The 25,763-nt window shown below is 46.8% G+C and overlaps 1 protein-coding gene across 5 annotated transcripts in view; it reads right to left on the bottom strand.

Annotated features, from left to right (window-relative positions):
- Kcnj6 (potassium inwardly rectifying channel subfamily J member 6) overlaps positions 1-25,763 on the bottom strand; it is a 254,856-nt gene that overhangs the window by 190,392 nt on the left and 38,701 nt on the right. For all 5 annotated transcript variants that reach the window (XM_052741282.1, XM_052741280.1, XM_052741278.1 and 2 more), the window contains exon 2: positions 9,116-9,164. In XM_052741282.1, the coding sequence (XP_052597242.1) occupies positions 9,116-9,146 (31 nt within the window). In that variant the 5' untranslated portion in view covers positions 9,147-9,164. The remainder of the gene's footprint in view (positions 1-9,115; positions 9,165-25,763) is intronic.

The raw sequence follows: 25,763 nt of genomic DNA on the forward strand, positions 1-25,763 counted from the left end.
TGTATCTTTGGTTGGCTGCTTAGGTATCCTATGGCCTTGCTCAGGACTGTGACCTGGGCATGTTGATCATCTGAGCATTTGTTTTCAGGCTCCCTTTCGGCTTACTGAGGGTGTGGAAGAAAGCTTTGGGTACCTCAGACTCTAGTCTCACAGCCCGAGTGGGACCCATAGCACCTTGGGGAGACCTCCTCTCTCTTTCTCCCTCTGTCTAGCTTGAAACCTGTTGTTCTCAGAGGTTGATGTGACGAGGGGGGTGGAGCTGTGGGAGGAAGGAGTGGAAGGATCCTGAGCTTGGCAGGAGGTGGGAGGTGGGGCAGACTCTGAGAGCCAGGTGACAGCTTGTGGGAGGAGGGAGGGGCTGGACAGTGTGGTGGGGTGGATGACAGCATGTGGGAGGAGGGAGGGTCTGGACAGTGAAGGGGTGGGGTGAGGGGGAAATAGGAGAAGTGTGGGGTGAGAGTCTAAAATCTATTTACTGTCTTCTTTGGACTGCAGTAAAGGCAAGTAGGAGGTGGGTTTCTGGACCCCTTTGTGAGCAAGGGCTCCAGCTTTGGAGAGAGGTCATTTTGCATTCGGTCTGGAGTGGGACAAGAACCCTTAGCCCCATTAGCTTAGAGAGAAGCCTGCAGAGTTGGAAGTGCCATCACCAGGAGGTGTGAAAAAGTAAGGTGGTGGTAGAGAGGCTCAGAACTTCTGGAGGTGGTGGTCCAGAGCATGATCCTGGGAATGGTGGTGGCAGCGTGGCTCAGGCCACCGCCTCTGGGTTGTCACACTGGGCTGCCTGCTGGTGACATGGAGCTCCTTTGTCTGTGGTCATTCACTGTAAAGGAAGTGAAGCTTGAACAAGGACCACGGTCCCTGTGACCCTGAGTGATGGGGGTAGACGCTGAGTGAAGTGCCGTGTGGAGGCTTTGCCCGTGACATCGGTGCCTCTGGGACAGGGGCCGATGGAGGTGGATGAGGAGGTCAGGAGAAGACACGGATGACCCCCAAGCTGGGTTTGACATGAGCAATAGCTTGGAAAAATAAATAGTGAGGACAATGATTATTTTGAAAGTCAACAGGCAGGTCCTAAAACTTGCTGTTTGGAGAGGAATGCCACTCATGCCAGCTTCCGGGACAGAATGGCAGTTCTGCTCTGGAGCCAGCTTCCTCTGCCACCCCCTCGCCTGCTCTGTCTCTGCCAGTCCCAAAGGCTGCGCTGTTTCCATCTGTCCTCGTGAACATTGCCTCAGGTCTGAGTCTCAGGTGTATCGTAAGACAGAGATGCTAATGGCTTAGACTTCTCCAAAGTCAGGAGACCAAGCAGATGGCTTCCAGGAACAGCTCACGTTGGCCATTTCTGAATTAATCATGGAACAAGGAGAGCCTGAGAGGAAGTGGTTGGTGTAACTGCCAATGGAGCTTGTGGGCTTGGGGAGGGCGTGGGAGCCAAGAACAAACTCCGTCATTAGTGTGAAAGGAAAAACAGGGGCTGCCCGCCCTCCCTCCCTCTGCCCCCGCCCTCCCTTGCCCTTCCTGCTTCAGCCCAACTTTCAGTCTCTTAACCAGGAGTGACTATGTCCCCTCCCTGAACCCCCCAGTGCAAATTTAGTGATGTCTGGAGACTCTTGGCTCTCATTTCTATGAGGAGGATGCTACTGGCCCCTAGTGGGTTAAAAGCCAAGGACACTGCTTAACATTCTGTCACGGGTAGGGTCACACCAGCCTCCAAATGTCATTGGTGTTCGAGTTGAGAAACCCCAAGGCTATTTTTATCTATCTATCTATCTATCTATCTATCTATCTATCTATCTATCTATCTATTTATTTTAGTATTAGAGAAAGACTATGAGAGAGGGTTGGAGAGTGATGTTTTTTCACCTCCTCAGCTATTTATCAGAAGGTGAGGGTCTCCATGGTTTCTAAGATCCAAAAGGAAAAGGCATAAACTTGAGAAAATGAGTCTATTTGACTTTCGTTTGAATGAAGACCAATAATAACCTTCAAGAATTTCAGGCACCACACCAAGATGCACTTGTTGATTTTGTTGTTTTGTGTGTTTCTAGCGGTGGCAATTCTGTGAGCGTGAAGAGCATGGGTGCCTCTGCATGCATGTGTGTGCATGTGTCATTTGTCAGGCCCCGTCTACCTTGTTCTATGAGGCAGGGTCTCTCACTGGAACCCGAGGCTCACTCACCAGGCCAGGCTGGCTGACCTAAGCACTCTGGAGGAGAGCTGGAAATGCAAGCGTGCACCACTACCCCTTGCTGTTCAATGTGCTTTCTGGGAATCCAGCTCAGGTCCACATGCTCGTGCTGAGCACTTTACTGACTGGGCCATCTCCCCAGCCCAGACGGTCGTTGGTCTTACAGGGAAAAGGTAACAATTTCTCAGATTGTACACAGGTAAGAGACTGCCCTCCCACCCCTACTTAAAGTTGAAACTGAAATGACACATCGTGGGAAGGCTCCTGTGATCCGGGAGCGCGAACAGTGTGCCTCCTGTCACTTGAAGGTGGCCCCTCTTAGCGTCCATTCCATATGCCCCTCATTGTGTAGTTGGAGTTATAGTGGAGACAACAGGAACCGTGGTGTGGGCGAGAGGAAGCCGAGGTGGACAGTGCAGGTGTGTGAGCTTGCTCTCAGAGTCATAGGCAGAACTGACCTTTAAGGGGGGCTTCTGTTTGTGACAATACTTCATGGTAAGGAGAGTGCTGCTGTTGTCAATGGCTAGCAACTTAACACTTATAGGAATATCCTGCCCTGCAGCAGCTCAGCTGCCCACTGCTCCTCATCAATCCTTGCCTCTCAATGTTTGCTTTGATTTTGACATGTTGAGGAGTTAGAGGCCTCAAATGTCACCATTAGAGCAAAAGCTGTGACTATGTAACCCAGTGGGTGGAAGATTCTAACTGGAGATGAGTTCTGGGGTCAGGGGAGGATTGGCCTACCAGAAGGGGTGATTTAGTACCCTGAAAAGAACTGAGTAATTGGGAAGGATGAGTTCAAGGTCAGGTGCATTTTAAATGATGCTGTAGCTCTCTGTGAGCATGAGCCTGAGAGGTGGGTTTCGGCATTAAAAGCTGTGCTGAGGGTGGCAGTGGGAGATGGCTAACTGCCACCGAATGGGCCTTGTGGGAGTTTGAATGTAATTGGCCCCCATAATCTCATAGGGAGTGGCACTATTAGGAGGTGTGGCTTTGTTGGAGTGGGTGTGGTCTTGTTGGAGGACGTGTGTCCCTATGGAGGTGGGCTTTGAGGTCTTCTGCTTAATCTTCACTCAGTGTCAGGGTTTAGTTGACTTCCTGCTGCCTTCTGGTCCAGATGCAGCCAGGACCACATCTGCCTGTACCACCATGCTCCCCATCATGATGATAATGGACTGAACCTCTGAAACTGTAAGACACCACCTCAATTAAATGTTTTCTTTATAAGAGTTGCCGTGGTCATGGTGTCTCTTCACAGCAATGAAACCCTAACTAAGGTAGGACTGGTACAGCATACCAGTGTCTGTAGAGCCCCAGAAGCATTTTTTTTTTAATGGCGGGAACATGTGGCTTCCTCCTGCTGGCCTACTCGCATCAGCCCACTGCACAAGAGAAGGGGGCACTCTTCCCTCATGGTGGCTGACTGTGTGACAGAAACAACTCTAGACCAGTCAAGCCTGTACCTACCATTGTGCAGACCTCAAATTTAACATGCTAAAATCCAAGCCCACTGTACCAGCTTCTCACATTCTTCCCGCTGCAGCCCACACTTCCACCCCTGCTTTGGCCAGGCCCCTCTCTAAGCTCAAGGCCCAAGAAGCTACATCTCTAAGTGCTGCCCTGCCCTTGGTCACTCCTGCCAGCCACCACCTTCTCTGGTGCATGGTAGACCCACCCTTGGGTTGCACACAGTCTCTCTGCTTGTCTGTTCTCCAGGCTTCCAGCTGCTTTTCTCTACTTTTGTCCAACCTGCAATCTGCCCATAATACCTCTGTAGAACCATTCAAAAACACTAACCCACTCCAGACTTTAAGTGCTACCCTCTCGTTACTCATAGGAAGATGCCAAGCTATTCACAGCCATCTTAGGATCTGACCTTCTGTCTGTGGTCAGTGCTCAGCCTTGCTCTGAGCTGCTCTTCTGTCTTGGACCTCTCATGCTGTCCTATTTGTCATACATTGGATGCTCACATTCTCATCAGCAGCCTGCTGGAAGCCTGCTCACCCTGTAGGTGTCCTTCAGGTCTAGGGGCATGCTGGGGTCTGAAGGAGGAGCCTTGCAGGCCTGTGCCTGCCTCCTGTGTCTACCTGTTGGGTCGCCATTGCAGCATGTGTTCCCAGAAATCTAGGTGTTAGCTCCTCACAGGCTACGCATGAAGGAACACGTCTCCTTGCTTTTCCATGCCTTACCACAATGCCAGAGTTTCACCAGCTGCTCCTCTTAGGAGACATGATTAAAAACCACTTTGCTTTAATAGAGCTAATTTAACGTGTGGTGATTGTAATCGGTTCCATCTCCTCATTTCATTTGACACAAGAAAATTTCAAATCTGAGCTACATTCGAGCTGGCTCTTTAATCAGGGTAGGAATTCCCTCTATAAAGTACAGGGACAAGATCTCTGAACATATTCTAGGGCAGATCCTTGTCTCTGGAGATTACTTGTCTCTCCCTTGGCTAGATATGGACAGTTTCTGAAGCCACTGAACATAAGGCTGCAGGCTGCCACTCTGTACTTTCTTCCCAAAGGGTGCTGGGTAATTGTTTCCCTTTCCCAAGATCGGTGTTATCATTGTGATGTCCAGTGGGATGCACACACAGAGTAGAATGACCCCTAGAGATGACCATGAGGACCACAAGGGACACTGGCTAGGAAAGGAAAGGCTTAAGACACATGTGCCTGAAGAGAGGTTGGCAAGATGGAGACAGAAGGCTGCAGGTCAGCTCTAGGGCTATCAGGATCAACTACATGCACACTGAGAGACCTCCATCTGTGGAGGCAGCAATGCCCTGTAAATATGCTGCTGTTTGGGAGAAGAGGCAAGAGTGTAGTCCAGGATACTAGCAGGGACTGCATGGGGACTCATGCGGCTGGAGAAGACACCAGTCCAAGTCCCCAACCCCTTTCATCCTTGCAACCCCATCACCTCATACAGGGTCAGATCCTGACTGCAATCCCAACATATTCCCACGAGCCCTGAAGCAGGGGCCAGGAGAAACAGCAGCAGGCAGCGACCATGAAGCCATTTACTTAGAACATTTATGTGAGAAGAGCCTGCACAGGTATTGAGCGTGACTTTAAAGACCCTTGGGTGTTTGCACAACCCTATACTTCTCGTTTGTCACCATGGGACCTTGGCTTGAGAGCTCACGTCAGGACTTAGCCGTTCCAGCGTCACCTCTGATGATGGCACAGTTTGAGTCTTTGCGTGTCTATTTATAGACAGTGTTTAGCTCCACTGGGCTCTGTCTTTCAGATCGATTTCATTCAATGGATGGGCATTAAAATCCTGGGTGCTGGAAGGGCAAGCTCAGAGCAACTTCTTCCACTGTGAGATTTCTGGAGGCTCCTTTTTTACTTTTGAAAAATTATTTCATTTTGTGTGTGTGTGTAAGTGTTTTGGCTGCACACATGTCTGTGCACCGTGTGCATGTCAGGTGCCTGTGGAGGCCAGAGGAAGGAGTCGGATCCTCTGGAACTGGAGTTACTGAGAGTTGTGAGTGGCAGCAAGGGTGCTTGGAATTGAACCTGGGTCCTCTAGAAGAGTGGTTAGTTATCTTAACCAATGCATTGTCTCTCCAGCCCTGGTCTGTTCTTTTTAAATAGGGCTTCTGATGGAGCAAGTAGGAAAATACCCATTTCATAGACACAAACGGATATTACCGTTTTAAGGGTTGCAAGGAAGCAGCCAGTTCTGGTCTGTTCACCGTGCTGAGGTTTAGACCCCAATGGCCTCCCTTGTCACCTCTCACTGCCACCTCTTTGCCCCTCTGTCTTACCGCTTCCCTTTGTGGTTTAGTCTGTCTTCTGAATTCTCTAATATAAATCTCCGGTGTTTCTGCTTTCTCTGTTCCTCCACGCCATTTCCCCCTCATTCTATTTTCCTCTCCTCACTTGGAAAATAAGACATAAAATATTTTGAAGTATTATATCTATTAAATATAGTTGCTTTTCATTGGACACAGTGATCTATTGATATTTTTGCTTCTCATGGCTGAATGTTTTGAGGTGGCTGGTTGGTGGCGTGGGATGGGGAGATGCAGGGAGGAATGTGTGGGTTGCTGAGTCCTCAACAACATTTAGATAGATAGTATGAGAAGCTCTACCATCAGTTCTCATCAAGCATAGAGACGATCTGGTAACCAGATGGCTTTTGCTTGGCAGTGTGTCAAGTCAAGTGTTTACCGGCTCTGAAAATCCATTTCAGAGCACTGTGTCCTGGGCATCCGTGATTCAGTTTATGTCCCCTTTCTCCGGTGGCCACGGATGCGATGTTCCCACTCATTTTATGGAGTGGTAACTGTTCATTCTCTCCACAGTTTATTGATTTGAAGTTCCTTACATAATGATGCTCCTCTTTCCTTATCAATGTTTTAAGCAGAGTAAACATGCAGTTGTATCTTTCATCATTCATGAGTTTAATTTTAATATCATGTTTATTTGTTAACCCATGATTCTATTTCATGGAATCTAGAAGAGGTCCAGTACATCTGGTATACTTTATAAAGTTGGACATCTTTCTAAGAACCAGTGAACTGCTACATTTGGACATGATCATGAAGTCTTTTCTTAAGCCTTAAGTTTCCTTGTACTTTGGACATAGCTGTGATTCCCCCTAAAGACAGAACAATTTAAAACAGCTGTCCCCTTTTCTCCTCTCAAGAATTCAGGATTCAGTTTTGATCATGTTTTCCTGAGGCAGAGGATCCAAAGTCACTAGAAAAAAAGGAGATGAATCTGAAACTTGACACTAACCCCATGACAGCCAAGAGGGGATCCCACATCGAACAAGACAGCAGTCTTAAGACACTTTAATCATAAATAGTGGCCAGGACAGTGCAATACTTTAGGATTTCATTAGGAGAGTAAAGACATAATATTAATCGCATCAGGGAGTAAGTTTCTAGCAGAGGCTTTGTAATGAAGTTTTAGCCTCCCGACCCATGTTTAACACTCTCTGGCTTAATTTACTCACACACTGGAGACTGGATCCCCATTTGTGGACGGTAGTGCTAGGTTCTCAGCCATTAGTGTTTTAGCACTGTGGAGCTGGGCATAGTGGCTCATGTCTGTAACCCAAGCACCCACTAGAGCAAGAAAAGGTTGCAGAATAAAAAAAAAAAAAGGAAAATTGGAAAACAGGAGAGGAGGAGGAAGAAGATGATGATGATGATGTATTGCTCATTTATATTGGTCCTTAAAATTTAGAGATCAGGACTTAGCTTTTGAACTGCGGACAGTGAAGGAGTGGCCACTGCCCCCGTTCCTCTCCTTATTTGTACCGTATTGTGAAAGTCACATGATTCTGTTTCTTGCCGGACCTGACAAGAGCACACTTTGAGAGGCTTTTACTTATAAAGACCCAGTTTGTGGGGCCTCAAACCAAGTAGGAAATGTTTTCAACATGTGCAAGACCACAGGCAGAACAGAATGGAGCAGCGACCAGGGCAGAGGATGTTACAGAAATGAAGAACCAAAGGAGGCTTGTGCCTGATCCTTCTGATCACACAACCCTTGGTTACACGATGACGTTGGCCTAAGATGAGGACCTATTTGTACTCGTACAGAGGTTTGAGGTCAGAAGTTAAGGGAAAGCAATAATAAAGTAATTCTGATATTTATTTAGGGACTGGAAGGTATTGGGTATTAAGATTTTTGACTCTGCTGTAGGGAATGAGTTAAGTCCTGAGTGAATACGTATTGTTGACATGGGCACCAGAGTGTCAAAGACCAATGCATCAGCCCTATAGAAGCGGCGACACTTTTCCTGGGTAGGGCTTGGAGGGCTGACAAAACCTTCCTCTGGCTGGAGTGTGAATGCTGACAGTGTGCAGAAAATGTGCATCATAACTTTTCCCCCTCAATGTTTACATCCTAAAGACTGCTTTCCCGAGAAGATAAGCGAAACCTACCTCCTTGTTCAGCTATATGCAATAATTCTGCCTTCCCGTTTGACCACACAGAATGAACACACTGAGTTTCCAGAGAGCTGTTGCTCCTCCATCAGAGCGAGTACAGCCCACCCAACCTCAGCTCTTCTCTGTCCATATGTTTGTCCTTTACTTATTCCCTCATTGCCCCTAGTGAGGGTCCCGGGACCCAAACCGTGTAAGGATGAGCCACTTTGCCGTAGAGGAATACTCAACCTTAGTAATTACACCACCAAAGGATTAAAAGAAGGCAGTTCATCGCTCTGATGATAATGCAGAAGTGTTTGCAAACTTTCTGGAACTGTCCACGTGGAAACTGTTATCAGGAGCGACGCATATTTCCAAAAGAAACAATAGTCAGCTCATTCCCTATCTCCAATGGCTTTACTATTTCCATGTCAGCAGAGGAAATTGCACTTGTCATCTGAAGAGTGATTCATTATAATTATTTTCCCTTCCTTCTTAAAGATGCTTTGTGGGTTCCATTCATTCAGCTTAAGAGCTTAAGGCATTATGTCACAGATCTATTCAGAATGGAAATTACTGCAAGCTACTTATACTTCAGGCACTCTTCTTTAGTCTGTTGGGAGCTCTGAATGACACCTGATAGGTTAAACACGACTCATCACTCCTTCCTCTTTCTACACCGCTCAGCCCACCGGACAGGCGCCCATAAAACTTCACCCAGCTTGGGCTAAACCTCTAACAAGTCAGGTTGAACTTACTGCAGATCCCCAACCCCCAAAGCAGGAACACAAAATGAATCCATTTCCATTCTTTAGCTCCGTTCGTGGGTAACAATTTTAGTTCAGAAACCTGATCCCAACCAAGATGAATTTTGAGTATTGTGTAAGGCAATACAGAAGCAGTGCGATATCCTGGGTCAGATGGGCCTGAGCTCTCCCAGGAATGAAAGATAAGCCTGAGGCAGACAGACAGGGTTTGCTCTATTTCTCCATTCAAAACCAGACGTAAGGAATAAGTTTTGCGTTACTCACTCATGGATTCGGTTAACTTGGCCATGGTCATTTCTTCTCTGGGCGTTTCCTGGAGGAGAGAAGACAAGACGGTTGTGAGTGAGATGTGCCTTAGAGATGAACAGAGGGGGCACGCAGATGCAGCCGCCTCCCTCTCTCTTTTTCCCAGGTCACATATATTACAGCTCTGTTGCCAGAGAGTCTCTGAAAAGAGGATTTTTAGGGCATTAAAAACCTTCCCATTGCTCTTGGCAAGTGTGCGCCTGTCACACTGATCTTTGGATATATATATATATATATATATATATATATATATATAAAATTGGTGACGCACGACCAGTTTTCAAAACCTCTTTGACACTGGAGTTTTGACATCCGTATGCCAAATTTTTGCTCTCTATTTTCCCTCATGGAATCCTTTTTATTTGTATTTTTAGAGACGATATTTTTGTAGTCATGTAGTTTCCAAAAAACTAGATAGATTTTATGCATCTTCTTTTGTCTTACTTCTTGGGTTCCTCCAGGATTCTGTAAAAATCATTGTTTGTTTGATGGTTTTCTGACCTTATCTATTCGAGCTGAAAACATTTTGTTTCCACCAGATATAGGTTATAACCCATGGAGTCCGAGAGTCACGCTGATCCGTCCAGAGACTGAATTTGTCCTGATTAAACTGGCTTCAGAGCTGTTGAAGTAACGGCCACTTTCTGAGAATTTCTCTCCTATTTCTTCAGACATCTTTGGGTTTTCTTTACCTCCTCAGTTCCTAGCTCGAGTAGCAAGTAAGACACCAGTGATATTGATTTTTACTTCTCTGTAGCATTGTTTGTCCGTCTGTGAGACTCAGACATTCTCTCCATAAAATATGGAAGATGGAAAAACTACTCTCTCAGAACTCTGTGCTCAGACAAGTTCACAGGAACATAAGTGAGTAGCTTTCAACATGTGTGTGGATGGGCATGGATGTGTAGGTTGACGTGTGTGTGTGAGGATAGTGTGGGTATATGTGGATGGGCATGTGTGCATGTGTGTGTGTGGGCATTGTGTGTTTGTATGTATATGGATGGGCATGTGTATGTAGATGGACATGTATGTGTATGTGTATGGGCATGTGTGTGTATGGATGGCCGTGTGTGTGTGTGTGTGTGTGTGTGTGTGTGTGTGTGTGTGTGTGTGTGTATGGGTGTGTGTATGGGCGTGTGTGCACCCTGGTGGGCATATGGAAGTTAGAAGGCAATCTCAGGTACGATCCTCACTGTCTGCTCATCTGAGACAGTTGGTGTTGCTTGCTGCTGCACACCCTAGGTTAACTGGCCTTGGAGCCTCTGGGGATCTGCCTCCATCTCCCCTCCCTCCTTTGCTGGGATCACTGAGTCTGATTTATGTGGGTTCTGCGGATCCAAACTCAGGTCCTCACGTTTGTGTAGCAAGGGCTTTACCCTTTGGGCCAACCCCGGTCCTCCAGCCCTGTTCCTGTATCCGTGACTCTTTACCAACATGGAAAAACAATCTTATAAATATTGACTCAACACACCTGATGCTTTAAGCCATTGAGTCTTGAACAGCAAACACATATTTTCCATGTCAGTAAAAGCAGATGACATCATCATTTAGCGGTTTTCATCTTAGGGGACAGAACTTTCTTAACCAGAAAAATCTCCATTTAATTTATTTGCAAAAATGTATTCCTTCCCCTGTTCCATTTATTCACTTATTTTTTTTTGGCTATTTTATGAAATGTCATGACAAGCGTTGCATCTTGCTCTGTTACCCCACACGAAGACTGTGTTTACTAGTATGTGAAGCTGCCCTTTCTCTCCAAACTTTCTATCTTTGACAAAATGACAGGTGTCACTTGGTGCCTTGGTGTTTTGTACATTTTTTCCCCTTGGGCCACTGTTTGCTTATAAATAACCACAACCTCTGTCACGTGCCAATCGACTCTTGGCTTATGACAGTGTTTCAGCTCCTCTAGCATCAACATTTGTGTTCTAGAAACCCAGGGTAGCGTTTCTGCTTCCCCGTGGCTAGCCCTGCAGGATGCTGAGTGCGTAGTGCGGCTGCTTGGCTAGCACCTGGACGGATCCTGCTGCCTCAGGTGCGGCAGCACAGACAGCAAGACCGTTACCCTTCCTCCAGCACCGTTCCCACACTGAAAGGTGGCAACAGGGTTCTTGAGTCACACAGCCTGTATTCACAACAACGGAAGCAAGGCACTGCCTTTTCTTTACGGCACCTAGTCCGTCGTAGTTTATGTAGGGACACTGAGAAATGGCATGTGTGGACCAGTGCAGAGGCTGAGTGTCTGGCGCACAGACAATGGCCAAGCAGAACCTGTCCTGGCAACACTTGGTCACATGAGTATGCAAAGGGACAGCTTCAGTGGGCCTCAGCAGGCTGTGACGACGCAGGCAGGACTCGGAGTTTCAACCTCGGCCTGCAGGAGCCTCCTCTGCCATTGAGGCTTGGCTTCGCTTCTCAGCCTAACTCCACTGTTTCCCTCTGAACTGGCCCTGCTGGTTGCATCCACACCCTTAACTTATTCCTCCTTTATTGGCCGGCTCCAAGTTCCTTAAGACCTCACTTGGATCATTGTTCCCTTCTTCCTGGTTCAGAGGGGAGGCCCTCAACATAACACAGTATGTTGGCTAGTTTTATGTCAGCTTGAGTCATCTGGGATAAAGGAACCTCAACTGAGAAAATCCCTCACAAGACTGGCCTGTGGGCAAGCCTGTGAGACATTTTCTCCTTTGATGACTGATGTGGGAGGGCCCAGATCACCGTTGGCAGTGCCACCCCCGGGCTGGTGGTCATACACGCTGTAGGAAAACAGACTGAGCAAGGTGTGAGGAGCCACCAGTAAGCAGTAGTCACGCATGGCCTCTGCACCGTCAGCTCCTGCCTTGAGTTATTGCTATGACTTCCCTGGGTGGTGAGCTACGAGCTGTAAGATGAAATAAACCTTTTCCTTCTCAAGTTGCTTTTGGTCTCTCCCCACCCCCCCGACCACAGATATAAAAACCTTGTCTAAGACACAGAGACACCAAGGTCCTGGGCATTCTGTCCTTAAAAGTTCCCTTCAAGTTGACCTGTCTTCCTGTGTGTGACCACATCTCCTCTCACTGCAGGGCCACCTGCCATGTTTTGACCTGCTTGTCTTCCTGATGGGTTGATCCTTGGAGCTCTTTTTCACTCCAGTGTGGTGGACGTCTTAGTCTTCGAGATACCAGATCCTAACTGTATCATCATTTCCCTCTTTCCTGTAGTTAAAGGGAAACTCTGACATTCTGAAAGGAGGGGTCTGTAAAAATCCTAAATTTAGCTATCTCAGACTGACTCATCTATAGCATAACGTACAGTGGAAATCACGACATATGTTTTGGGGTAAGTGGTTTAGTCACTCCGTGGATGTCTTTAAACTCCTTCTGGCCCTCCCTCATTATCAGAAAGTTGATGTTTGCAATTACATGGCATGTGGACCCAATAAAGCATGCACATTCCATTCTTGGTCCCAAGTAAGCGAGCACTCTGTATTCCAAGCCAAGACTTCTTCTCTCCATAGTAAATGACTTCCTGGTTGCTAGATTTGCATTGCTGGGAAGAGATTCTGAAATATAGCCCAATGGAACTGGAGGATGTTCTACCAGCAATAATCAAGTCCAGTCCCACAGAGACGGCAGCTGATAAAACTAAATCCCAGGAGAGAGCCTCGCCAGGAGAGGGATTTCCAGCGACCACCCACTTCCTCTTCTCTCCCTACCCCAGCAACTCACTTGTCTACACCCGGTCTTCCCAGCCGCTGTCTGCTTGGCAGTATCACCTTCCTCCACCTTCAACACTGAAGGTTGGTTTTAAATCCCTCCCCCCCAGGGAACCCTCAAAAACACAAACTTGACCTAGCCACCCTATTACAGTTTGAATACAAACTTTCTTTCCTAGGCTCATGATTTTGAGTACGCGTTGCTCATCTGGTCTCTCTGGTTGGGGGAGATTGTGTAACCTGCTGGCCATGAGCATGGCTGGTAGATGTCAGGCTGCATAGGCAGGTCCTAGAGATTAGAGCCAGTCCTCCATCTAGCTCTCTGCTTCCTGCCTGCTGTCATGATGTAACAAGCCATGCTGGGAGCTCCCCTAAGGACCAGTGACAGACCCTCTTCAGCTAAGGCACCTTCCTGCTATGTGGATGGTTGTCCTGATGCCGTGAGCCAAAATAACTCCTTTTCCTCTTAAGCTGTTTAGTATTTGGTTGTAGTGACAGGAAAGGTATAGGTATTGTGCTTGACATTCTTACTTCTAGCTCAAGATGCTGTAGGAGTTGTCTTCAGTCGGGGCTGACTGCCCCGGGCTGTACCACAGTTGCATCCCTGCATCTCAGGGCTGTTTGTACCTTCCTGTCTGGTTAGCACTGTCCCTTCTGTCTGAACAGCCCTGATTCTGTTTGTCCTTCTTCCTTACCTCCCAAATTAATCTTGAAGAACTCCACTGGCTGCTGTCCCATCTCTGTAATTTCTCTACTATTTCTGACCATTTTTCCTGGGTTTAATTTGTAAATGCTATGTTCATGCACAGATACATTTATGTATCACATTCCTAAATGGCATGAACTCATGAACTCGCACACCTAAATGAGGAGCTATGGACAGTAGATAGCTTCTGGGGGAGGCAGAGTCAGGTTTTTTGTTTGTTTGTTTTTTGTTTTTTAATATGTGGCTCCTGGTAGGTCAGCTACACTCCAGTGATGACCCCGTGTCCAGGAGTATACGGGCAGCACAAACTGGAGGCTATGGAGGGTAGGGAAGTGGGGGTGGGACTGGGAGGTGTTAAAGGGAGGAGCTGAGGTGAATGTGATTAAAATACATTGTATGAAATTCTCAAATAATTAATATTTTTTAAAAGGATCAAAGATTAGCTAAATAAAAATACATAAAGAAAAAATAGCTGTGTCTTGCTGAGCATAGATCCTGCCCAATCCCCAGTGCAGCCCTGGAAAGGGCTGTGCCTTGCTCCTACATGATGACAGGGTCTTTTAAGGTGGACAAATAAACACCACTTCTGTGCCAGGGACTTTCCTGTGCAAACTCCTCTTTCTATGGGGAGCCGAGGGTTTGCACCAGAATCATCGTCCATCTCAACGTCTCCCAGTGAAAGGAAACCAGGGATTCAGGATGCTCCCTTGCTCCAAGAACAGTTTACATCGGTTTGCAGATTAGTATTCTTGTTTACTAGTGTGTCCTGCTTGGGGTCTGGCGGCAGTGTGAGAATGAGGAGCAAATTTAAATAGGGGAGTTTGAAGCCTGGAGAAAGAGGGGTTTGACCACTTCTCGGCCATTTACTAATTCACTGTGGGCATCTCAGCATCTTCTGTGTGAGCGGGGACATGTGGTGTGTGAATGTCCTCATCCAGGCCTGTTGTAAGGCACACACTGAGGAGTTAGGGCCCTGTGTGCCCTGATCCCAGCACCCCTTAGCTACTGTGTAGAAGCTGGGAGTTATGGCTGCTTTCCCAGTCTGAGGACAAAGACTGACTTCCAGCATTTCTGAAAAAGAATCTTCCTTGGAGTTAACAAGACCCAAGACTGCCAGTCCCTCAGGGTAGACTCACCAGGGGTGTGACTATATCACCCACCGCTACCCCATCAAAACAAAACACCAGGATCTAGGACCTGATGTACTGTTAGCTGGAGGGCATCCTCCTGTAGTGGTACTCTACAGTCTGTGGAGCAGCAGAGATGTTAGAGTTAAGCAGAAACATGATGACGTGTTTGAACCAAACATGTCACAGATGCTAAATGAAATCTCAGTCTTGTTAGAATTGCATCAGACTTCTCCCTGGAGCTCTGACTCTCCAGGGTAATGAGTATTTAATGTTCTGCCTGATGGTGTTCTCTCTGACATACCTGGAAGTCAACAAAGGCTCAGTTGTTGCTGTGTGATTGTGCATGTGTGCATGCATGAGCATGTGTGTATGTATGTGTGTGTGCATTCATGAGCGAGCATATGCGTATGTGTGTGCATGTGTGTGATGTGTATGTTTGTGTATGTGCATATGCATGTGTGTATGTGTATGTACATGAGTGTGATGTATGTGTGATGTGCATATGTATGTATGTGTGATATGTGCACATATACATCTGTGTGTGTATGTGTGTGTGATGTGTGTGTGTAGTGTATGGAGGGAGATGTGGGTGTGTGGGTGTGTGAAGGGAGAGGTAGGGGAGGGAGGTGGGGTTCATAGAATAGAGCTTTCAGAGGGTGGAGTAGGCTCTCCCACTGCTTAGGGTCCCTTCAACCCCAGGGCAGGGGCACCTGGAGTCAGATCCCAATGTGTGGCATACCCACCCCACCTGCACCACCCTGAAGCAGGCTTTGGAGGATAAAGGAGAGACTCATTCAGCCTGATATATTTCAAACCAATCATATTTGCATCTTGGATATTTTTATCTCTCTAAACTGTGCTCACACTCACCAGAAAACTGTGATCTCCTTTTCAAATTACAAGCCCTCAAAGGAACATGTCTGCTAGGTGGGAGGTAATCATGCTGTTCTGTAAACTCTTATCTCCAAATGGACTTCTCCCCCAGGTTAATACAGGGCCTCAAGCCTCTGGGTCTTCAGGATCTCTACAAATGTACCTGTGTTGTCCCCTGGCTCCTCCCATTTCTTCCTCTGGCCTGAGGCCATGCAAGACATGGGAAGACACATGGAAAGAAGGACATCCTCAGGTAGGCAGCCAGAGAGGTGTTCCTCGCTTGTGGCATCCTTTATACAGCCTTGAGTAGCTCTTGAGAAATGAAGGCTCAAGCATGTAAGAACCACTAGTGTTACATGAATCCTAAATGGGCTTATACTAAAAGCCCGGAGTCAGATATCAGGGTAAATGCTGAACGATCAGAGGAAAGAAGGCAGGGGGCCCTTTTTGGCTGAGGACTCAGAGGCATTCAGTCTAAGGATTCGTGGAGACAGGATCTTCTGCCTTTGGATGAGGAGTTGGCGAGGTGAGAAGTGGCTATGGTCTTCTGATTTAATTTGCCTCTGATCTTCAGGCAAGTTTTTATTAGAGTGCAACAAAATATCACCACACACTAGCTAACTCTTTGCCTCATTCAAGGCTAATGGCAATGGGTGGCCATGGTGCTGGGATGGTTTGAAGCCAACACGTATTTAGAATACAACCCTGTGCAGCTATTACCTGAGTATTTTCAGAATTGGAATACTCCTTCAGGGAAGGGAGTGGGTGGCTTAGAAGACTCAAAAACTCAGACTCAAGCTGACATAGAACCATCAGAACCATCATACTCAGGACTGAGAGAAAGAAAGAAGAGAGGTGGGCAAAAGCCAAGGCTAGAACCCGGGCAAGCTCCTTGGTATCCCTGGCTAGCCAAGGGAAGTGGCTGGTGACATGGGGGCAATTCTTTCCAAATGACGTGGGGGTTTAAAGAGCAAAGCATTTACAACCAGAACGTTGGCTTTCATTGCCGTTCGACTCATTTGAAGACCCACTAACCCGTCGAGGGGAACAAGTTCTGTTGCGCTATTGAGCCACGGGGTGTCGATAATGATAACGTTCTTTGCATTTCAAAAGCCAGAAGGAAGCATTCCAAAAGTTTAGTGTAAAGAAATGATCGCTGTTTGGGGAGATAGATGTGTTTTCCTTGATTTAAGCATCACACAGTGTACACACATATCAAACACCACATGGTACCGCATGAATCTATACAGTTATGTGCTTTTATATACCAGTTAAAGTAAATTTAACTTTACAGAAACTCCTAAGGTAATCTCCAAATTTCATGACCTGGGGTGAAAAATGAGTGTGGGATATCTGGAGGCAGAGGTGAGACTTTTATTGCTCAGCCCTGTACTTTTGGCACCATTGCAAAAAGGAACAGCCATGCTGCAGCCTTTCTAGGGCTGTGACATAGAGCTGCCCTCCTGGTTCCCTCCGCTGTCACCACTGTGGCCTGGTTGGTCTCATGGGCCCTGTCACCCTGAAGGACTGGGATGTTTCACCAAAGCAAACCCCGCCTGACCCTCAGGAATGCAGGTGAACGTAGTGAGAGCCGAGTTATGGACCTGACTGAGTTTGCATGTCCTGACTCCCAGAGCGAGTCTGTGGCGGGAAGGGAGGCTTCAGAGCGCCATCTCAGGAAGCCTGTTTGTTGTGTGTTGAACACATGAGAACCCACGAGAGAAACAGGTTTGGACTAAGACTTAGAAACTGCTGGGCACCATAGCTGCCAGTGTCTAATTCCTGCTATGTAGGCATCCTCCCTGGGGACCAAACCTGAACACCATCTCAGTGTGTTTGGTGAATTTCAGGTGAGTTCCTGGAATCCTCCCCCCAAGGTAGATGGCTTCTTGGCACATTGATGAGTAACTCATCCTGCCTCCCTAGATGCCAGGAAGATATATCCCAGCCTGAGCATCGTTACCCAAGCCCTACCAAGCAGCTTTCTTTACAGGAGTCCCTGAGCCTGACACAGAGCCCTGGGAACGCCCAGGCAGGCAGATCCCAGGGAGCCCGGGCACACTGCAGGCAGATCCCAGAGAGCATGGGCACACTGCAGGCAGATCCCAGGGAGCCCGGGCACACTGCAGGCAGATCCCAGGGAACCCGGGCACGCTGCAGGCAGATCCCAGAGAGCATGGGCACACTGCAGGCAGATCCCAGGGAGCCCGGGCACGCTGCAGGCAGAACCCAGGGAGTCTGGGCACACTGCAGGCAGATCCCAGGGAGTCTGGGCACACTGCAGGCAGATCCCAGGGAGCCTGGGTATACTGCTTTCAGCACTACTGTCCTTTTCCCAGGCAGGTGCTCCTGGCTCTGAGCTGTACATGTTCTAGGTTCTCTCCCCAGATTCCCAGGAGTCAACTGCCAGTGCTGAATCCCAGGAGCAACCTAGTATTTCCACTCAGTTTCCGTGCCTGTGACTTATCTTGAGGGCAAGCTTGATGTCCTTTGCTTTTGTTATGTGGAGTTATTTCTTATTGTAGATAGATGGCGATGGGAATGGGGTTGATGTGACGAGGATGGGACAGTAAAACAGCATGGTCATCTCCTTTGGCATGCAAGGAATGTTTGGGAACAGCCACCTGGCCTGTAGGCTGTCCTGGCTTAAGAAGTCACTGTGGTCCCAAGGGGATATGGATAATGGCCACCAGAACGCGTCGTTTGCCTGCAGTTAGTACTATAGCACCCTCTCGAGCATTGCCAGTAGTCTATGGTGGAGTCATCCCTGTGGATTCCTGAGAACCCCCCTATCCCCACCCTCCCACCCCCGCTCCAGCACTCTGCTTCTCCCTATTCCCATGGTGTCTTCATTTGTCATGGTATCTCTTTCCTTGTTCTCCCATTCCAGCTTGAACCTTGAGCTATAGAGCATATTTTCAAAGCAGAGCACTAGCCCTGTAGACTGTCACAGGAGCCCCGGATACCAGGATCATCCAGGAAGCCATCCTGGAGCAGATACAGTGAGATGAAGCGCAAGAAAGATGAAATTTCTCAACCACTCAGGTGCACCAGTGGTCATGAGAGACACCGGTCGGGAGACTGTTTTCAAAATGATACTTTGAAAAATTCTCCGGGAGCCAATATGACATTTACTGGAGCTGAAGATTGAGGAAAATTCATGGGTGGAAACGGTATCATTTTCCTGTGATTCCTTCCATGAGATTTCAGCTTGAACGTGCATTTAGGTAGCAGAGGGCAAGGAGGGAGGGGACCCAGCACTAAACACCCAGTAACTGGTTCTCAGCAGCAGCAGCAGGGATTCCCAAGAAGATTGAGGGAGCATTACCCTACTCCCTTTTATTACTCTGTGGTTTCTTCTTATTTTTCTATTTATGATTGATTTTTTAATTTTAAATTAGTTTCAGCATCTGAGAAGACAAGATACAGACAGTTCTCCCCATTTCTCTCACCAAAGGCAATTCAAAACTCTGGACACAATGTGTGCATACTCATGTAGAGCAAAACTTGGATATCTTTCTTCAGGCACCATCTACTCTGTTTTGAGACAGTGTGGAGTCTGGGTTTCCAGCCTGTGAGGAGACAGTGTGGAGTCTGGGTTTCCATGCTTGCAGAGGTTAAAGAGACTCCTCAGGTATCAGCTCTGGAGTCTGGACACCCACCCTGATCTCACAGGAGGAATAGCTTTGTCTGTCCACACTGAGGTGGTATTAGGAATAGGGTAGAATTGGGACATTTACCACTACTTAACCCTACTCAACCACAGCCAAGTTGCATTCACAAAGGGTCCGTAGAGACCAAGTGGAAAGTAACAATGAGACATCCTTTCATGCCTCAGTTCACATGATACCCTGGAGGCTCAGTAACAAACCTGACCTTGTTCCCAGCCAGCCTTAACAAAGATCTGCTGATAACTGACGGACACCTCTCAGGGACCAGTGGGGTGATGCCCTCTTATCCCACCAGAGTGATTTCAAAGTAGACCCATTACAACATGAAATTGAAATGAGGCACAGAATCTCACAACACTCAATGCATCTAGGTTTCAGTTGAAAAAGAATCACTTTTAACACCAGAATCGGGAAGCTCAAATTGGATGAGAAACGACAAATCAGGACACTGGTATAACATGGATTTTAGACTCACTCAACATGGGGCAGAAGGAATGTCATAGTCAAGACAATGATGGAAATGATCAAAACAATGAAAAAAGTCCAAACAAAAAAAAAAATAGTAGGTCTTGGGGGGAAAATTAGAGGCTATACGAAGAACTGAATGGAGATTTCAGAACTAAAAACTACAGTAACTACAGTAAAAGACTCAGTAGGTATGATAGATGTTTCCAGATTTGTCCAGCACAGAGACAGAAAATGAAGAGTATTTATCAACACTTAAGGCTCATACAGAGTTGTGACAGAAGATATAACATCGATGATGCATCATCAGGAGGAGCAGACACAGGTAGAGCTGAAAGTGTTCAAAGAGATGACATATGCAACTTTCCCAAACTTTATAAAGATGTTAACCATGAACGCCAAGTGAATTTAAGAAGCTGAGTGAATCTCAAACAAGAAAGTCCAAAGTGACTGACACGGAGACACAGCATACATGTCTGAAAACCAAAAGAGGTCTGGAAACAATGAGAGAGAGGAAGTTTATTAGGGAAAGCCACTCAATGAGAGTGGACTTACAAGACGCACAGAGACCAGAGGGAAGTAGGATATTTTCAACTCTTAAAAAAATATGAAAGATGAGAGAGATGAAAGAGGGGTGTGTGTGTGTGTGTGTGTGTGTGTGTGTGTGTGTGTGTGTGTGTGTGTGTGTGTGTGTGTGTGTGTGTGTGTGTGTGTGTGTGTGTGTGTGTGTGTGTGTGTGTGTGTGTGTGAGAGAGAGAGAGAGAGAGAGAGAGAGAGAGAGAGAGAGAGAGAGGCTAATTTAGAATTCTCCATTCTTTTCCAGTATGATGTTAATTTTGATGTGCCTAGGGCATTAATAAACATAGATCTGAGTGGGGCCATGAAGATATTTCCAGGGAAGATTAACTAAGATGTTGGAGATGTGTCCTGGATGTGGGCTCTTGAGGACAGGATGGACTAAAAGAGAAAAGCAGAGAAAGCACTTTCTCTCTCCCTGTTTCTTGGAGATGGACTGAAATCATCCCTGGTGCCACGAGCCAAATAAACACTTCTCCCCTTGAGTTGTGTTGCCAGATAATTGATACAGGGACGAGAAAGTTAACTAGTACAACTAGCAAACATATCCTTCCTAAGTTAAGGGTAGATAGAGATATTTTAAGATGAAGGAAAAAGAGAATTCATCATCAGCAGGCTTCTCCTCAAACAGTTTGCCTAAACAGAAAGGAAATGATAAAATATGTAATCTTGAAACATCACACAAGTATAAAAGATGTGGATAGAGCCAATATGGAGACAAACACAAAGATCTTTCTGGTCTTCTCCAGTTCCCTGTGTTTGATGGATGAAGAACAGCTTACAGAGTGGTCTGATTGGGTTCTCAGTGTATTTCAGTGACGTCGTAAATTAGTGGGAGCAAAGTGGATGTGGAGGGATCGGTGTTAACACACTTCCCTTGAAATATCATCAGCTACAGATAAGTTGGTATAGAGTGTGCCATGTTCAGGGAAACCACCAGGAGCAGAAAGACAGTGAGCAATACATGTGAACACAGACACTATAGAGAAATCAAAATTGAATTAAAAAAATGTTCAAGTGGCCCACAGAAATCCAGATAAAGTAGAACAGGAAATCACAACATAAAACAAAGTAAAAAATTAAATGACATACCTAGTCCTTTATGTGCTAGTAATTGTATTAATGTAAGTGGTTTAAACATGCCAATTTAAAGGCAGAGATTAGCAGACTGTATGAACAACAAATCTATCCATATGCTGGAAGTACAACTGTTTAAATGAAATCCTTAAGTGGGTTTCATAGCTGTGTAGGTTGAAAGTAAAATCTTTGAGAATTGTATACCACAAGAATATGGACAAAATGAAGCAGGCATGCTGCCCTATCATAGAAAGTAGACCAGAGCAGACACAAAGTGAGGGATGGAGAGAAGATTGGTAAAATCAGAAGCTCTGTCAGTCAAGGAAACGTAACCACAAATGGGTGGATACAGTCTAACAACAGAAATGTAAGAAATGTGAACGAAACCTGATATAACAAAACAGAAGCAGCAAAATGTACAAGTGTAATTAAAAGCATCAGTGCATTGCTTTTAACAATCGCTGGAACCATTAGAGAGAATATCAACCAGGACACAGCGACTCAGCAGTTCTGTCAACTAACAGGATGTAGTCAGTGCTAACATGGCGTTCATCCAACAGCAGAATACACTTTCTTTTCAAGTGCCTGCAGAATATATCCCAAGGCGGTCTGCAAGCTGCGATATATAACACATATCAGCCAACACAAAGGAACTGGAACCATACAGAGCGTACTTTCAGATCACAAACTAAAAAAACGTGTATTTTCCCTTTGTTCCATCCCCTTAACCATTTTATTTTGTGCTATGCCCCTTTTCTACTTCCCCGAGTTTGGGGGACTTCGCTTGAAGAGTTACAGGGAAAGTTTTAGAGTGGGGTGAGTCTTTTCTCACTCAGAACTATAAAGGAATGAGAGGACTGGACGTGGCATTTTCTGAAGCCTTCTGGAATCTTCTCTTTCCTTTTAGAGAACTTTATGATCCCGCCTTGTTTGACTGGAACCTTTCTATATGAAATCAGAGGGGGATGGGAGGGTCTGATTCTGTGTTACTGAAGACGGGCTTGCATCATGGATGGGATTTAAACAGTTTCCCAAATCCAAACAAACACACAATTAAATGGAGCAGAAAAAGAGCTTTCCTTATGAGACCTGAAATCCAACAACAAACTTCCAATTCATAAGGCAGGAGTCAGGATGGCTGCATCTGTTGGGCAGCCTCTCTCCCTGTGGAGCACCCGTTGCATAAGCCTACTGTATTCACGTGACCCTGGCACTGCTGAGCCACGGAATCCCATTCTGCCAAATGTGGTGATTGTTATCAAAACCACGTACTCCCCATAATAGCTTCCTCACGGACACTCCTGGGCCCTCCAATTTTTGGATGCATACATAGTGGAAAGGAAAAACGACTTCCCTCATCATGAGCTGTAAGGTGGGCCATTGGCCAAGCACAGCCGGGGGCCTCTGTCTCTGACAGGGAGCAGCTGTTCAGCTCCTTGTCCCCAAGGACAGCAGAAGGCAGAAGGGAAGGGAGCTGGAGCAGAATCCAGGGAGCCCAAGGCAGAGATTCCCTCCTAAGGCTCTGTGCCCCGCAGGACTAGGCACAAAGGCATATGGCACCAGCAATTTCCATTGGCCATGAAGTCATGGTCAGAGGCATGGGGGTGGGAGGGAGGGAACAGGTCCAAACACACTTTCTGGCCATCCTCTGGGATTTTCTCCACACTTTAAAATCAAAGAACTTGTCTTGTGAGCATCACAGAGGTGAGTCTGTATGTTGTTCTGGGGTTGGTCATGCCGTGGGCTGGGATTGGTGTGACCAAGGGGACAGCCAGTTCAACCACTTACGTTTTCTTCCCATGGCAAGGACCCCAACCCAACCCACCCCCTGCAGTTATTTTCTTGCCCTTTCCCTGTTGATTGCTTCTGGTCCCAAACACCATGATTTTGGGCAAAGCCAGCATCTCTGTTCCCAGTTCTGTCTCTATACAGTTGAGCAAGTCAGGGCTGGGGACCAGGTGCACTTCCTTCCGGACAGTGTGGGGAAGGGAGAGCTCCGTCTCAGGAGATGCACATGCAAGCACTTGAGGGGAGCATGTCCTGACATCCAGAAATAACTCACATGTAGAGGCGGAAAGACGGAGAGAGGGAGAGACATGAGCACGCACGCAGGCACGCATGCACGCACGCACGCACGCACGGTGGCTCTTGTCAACTGTGCGGCATCTTGGTAAAAGGCCCATCACCATGTACTCCATACCCACCTTCTGAGTTTATCAAAGAGAATTTTCAAGACAAAAAAAAAATGGAAAAATTGTTTGCCCAGATGAATGGCCTCTTTCCAGCTTCAGGTAGAATGCTGTCTCTTACTTGGGGGGCTTGTGGTCAGGATGGGGACTTCGAGGGACACACTATTGCTTAGTTTCCTTCCAGCATGGTCCCCTGGCATGGCAGCATGGTGCTGTATTCAGCACTCTGGGTAGGCGCAGAGGAGTCTCTGCTGTGCCTCGGCCGGAGTGCTGAGATGCCTTGAGGTTCCATCAGAATTTCTGAGGGCAGAGCAAAGCTATGCACTGCTTCAAACCACTTGCTGTGGAATCATCTAATTGTAAGATAGTGAAACAAAGTCTTCTCTAGTTCCTCTGGAGAAGAGAAAAATGCACGTGTGTGTGTGTGTGTGTGTGTGTGTGTGTGTGTGTGTGTGTGTGTGTGTGTATGTGTGTGTGCATATGTTTATATGTGTGTGTATATATGTGTGTGTGCATGTGTGTGTATGTGTGTGCATGTATGGATGTCAGAGGACAATCTCGGCTGATAGTTTTTAGGCACCTTCCACTTTTCGTCTGAGACAGGGTTTCTCATTAGTCTAGACGTCTATCCCGTAGGCCAGGCTGGCTCGTGAGTTCCGGGGACCTGCCTGTCTCCATTTCCCTTCTTGCCATTCTGGAGATTACGGGCACATGCCATCATGACCAGCTTTTTGTACGGTTTCTAAGGTTTGAACTCAGGTCCTCACACTTGTGAGCATCTCCCCAGCACACAACCTACATTTGGATGGAACTGGGAAAGGCCTTCACATCGGGGGAGTGGGGGAGGAGGCAGGAAGGCTTAGGTTCCACACAGCAGATAAGGTCTACGATGAAGCACTTTGTGACAAAGATGTTTGCTGTACTTCCCATGCCTATGTACCAAGGGATGGCACCACCCACGGTGGGCTGGGCCCTCCCACATTCATCTATGATCAAGAAGATGTCCACTGACGCGCCTATCTGTCGGTCTGATAGAGAATTCCTCAGTGGAGGTTCCCGCCCTCTCCTTGAGTTGAGTTCGTGTCACGTTGACAAAAACTAAGCAATACAAGTTCCTGCACAAATTCGTGTGCGAGTTCCTAAAGAGAGCAGGCACGATTCAGCTACACCCAAGGGAAACAGAGGCAGTGCACACAGATACCACACACACGGGTGTTACCAAGCTGTGGCATCAGCCGGGGTTTCCAATAGGGATGGGGGATAAAGAGAATGTGGCTTGTGCACACACAGGGGCTTTATTCAGCCCTAAAGAAGGGTCATTTGCAGCAAGATGGGTGGAACTAGAGATCAGCACACTGTGTGAAAAACAACAGTAATGTTAAAATGGTTCTCTAACCAAGCGCATGTGGCGTGGAGGACAGGAAGCCTGTGAGGTAGTGAGAGCCAAGGGCTTTTCCTTACAGAACGGGAGGTGCCAGACATGTTTACACAGAAGCCTCAAGTAAGGGAGCCATAAGAAAATTATCCAAGGAAACAAAGATCATGTCACCTGGATCAAGGGTGGTGGGAGATTTAATTACAACCAGGTGTTGAGGAAGGATGAGGAAAAATAGATGGAAATGGGAAGCTAAAGAACCCGAGTGTAAACACAGCACAGGGAAGGGAGAACAGTGTCTGCCTGTTCAGGGTACAGGACAGTGAATGGCAACTGTCAGCCTACCAACTTTGCAAGCCTTCAAAGCACGGCATATCAGAAATGAAGCATACAAGTAAAGAACAACAACAACAAAAACTATATCTAAGACTTGGAGCTTAATGGAAAATAAAAAAACAAGGAACAAATATAGTTTTAGGAAATTATGGTTAAAAAAAAATCCTTCAACGTACATTCTTAAGCTAGAAGCTACTTTAAAGAAAAGAGCCGTGTAGGGTTTTTTGTTTGTTGCTTGCTTTTTCTTGTCATTGAAGGGTTTTCTTCCCTTGAGACAGGTTTTCACACAGTCTTGATTGGTTCTGAACTCTCTGTGTAGCTGAGGATGATCATAAGTTTCTGAACCTCTTGCCTCCATCTCCCAAGTGCTGGGATTATAGGCCTGTGGCACCACACCTGGTACTTTTGTGCATCTTAAGCTTGTTTTTGAGAAAAAGAAAACATGTAGTTTATATGTTACCGTGTGTATCACTGAGCACATGTAAACAAACGTGTGAGCACATGAACAGGA

Source organism: Peromyscus californicus, unplaced genomic scaffold, assembly GCF_007827085.1.
Source record: "Peromyscus californicus insignis strain IS unplaced genomic scaffold, ASM782708v3 Scaffold_16__1_contigs__length_79575227, whole genome shotgun sequence".
Classification (NCBI taxonomy): Eukaryota; Metazoa; Chordata; class Mammalia; order Rodentia; family Cricetidae; genus Peromyscus; species Peromyscus californicus.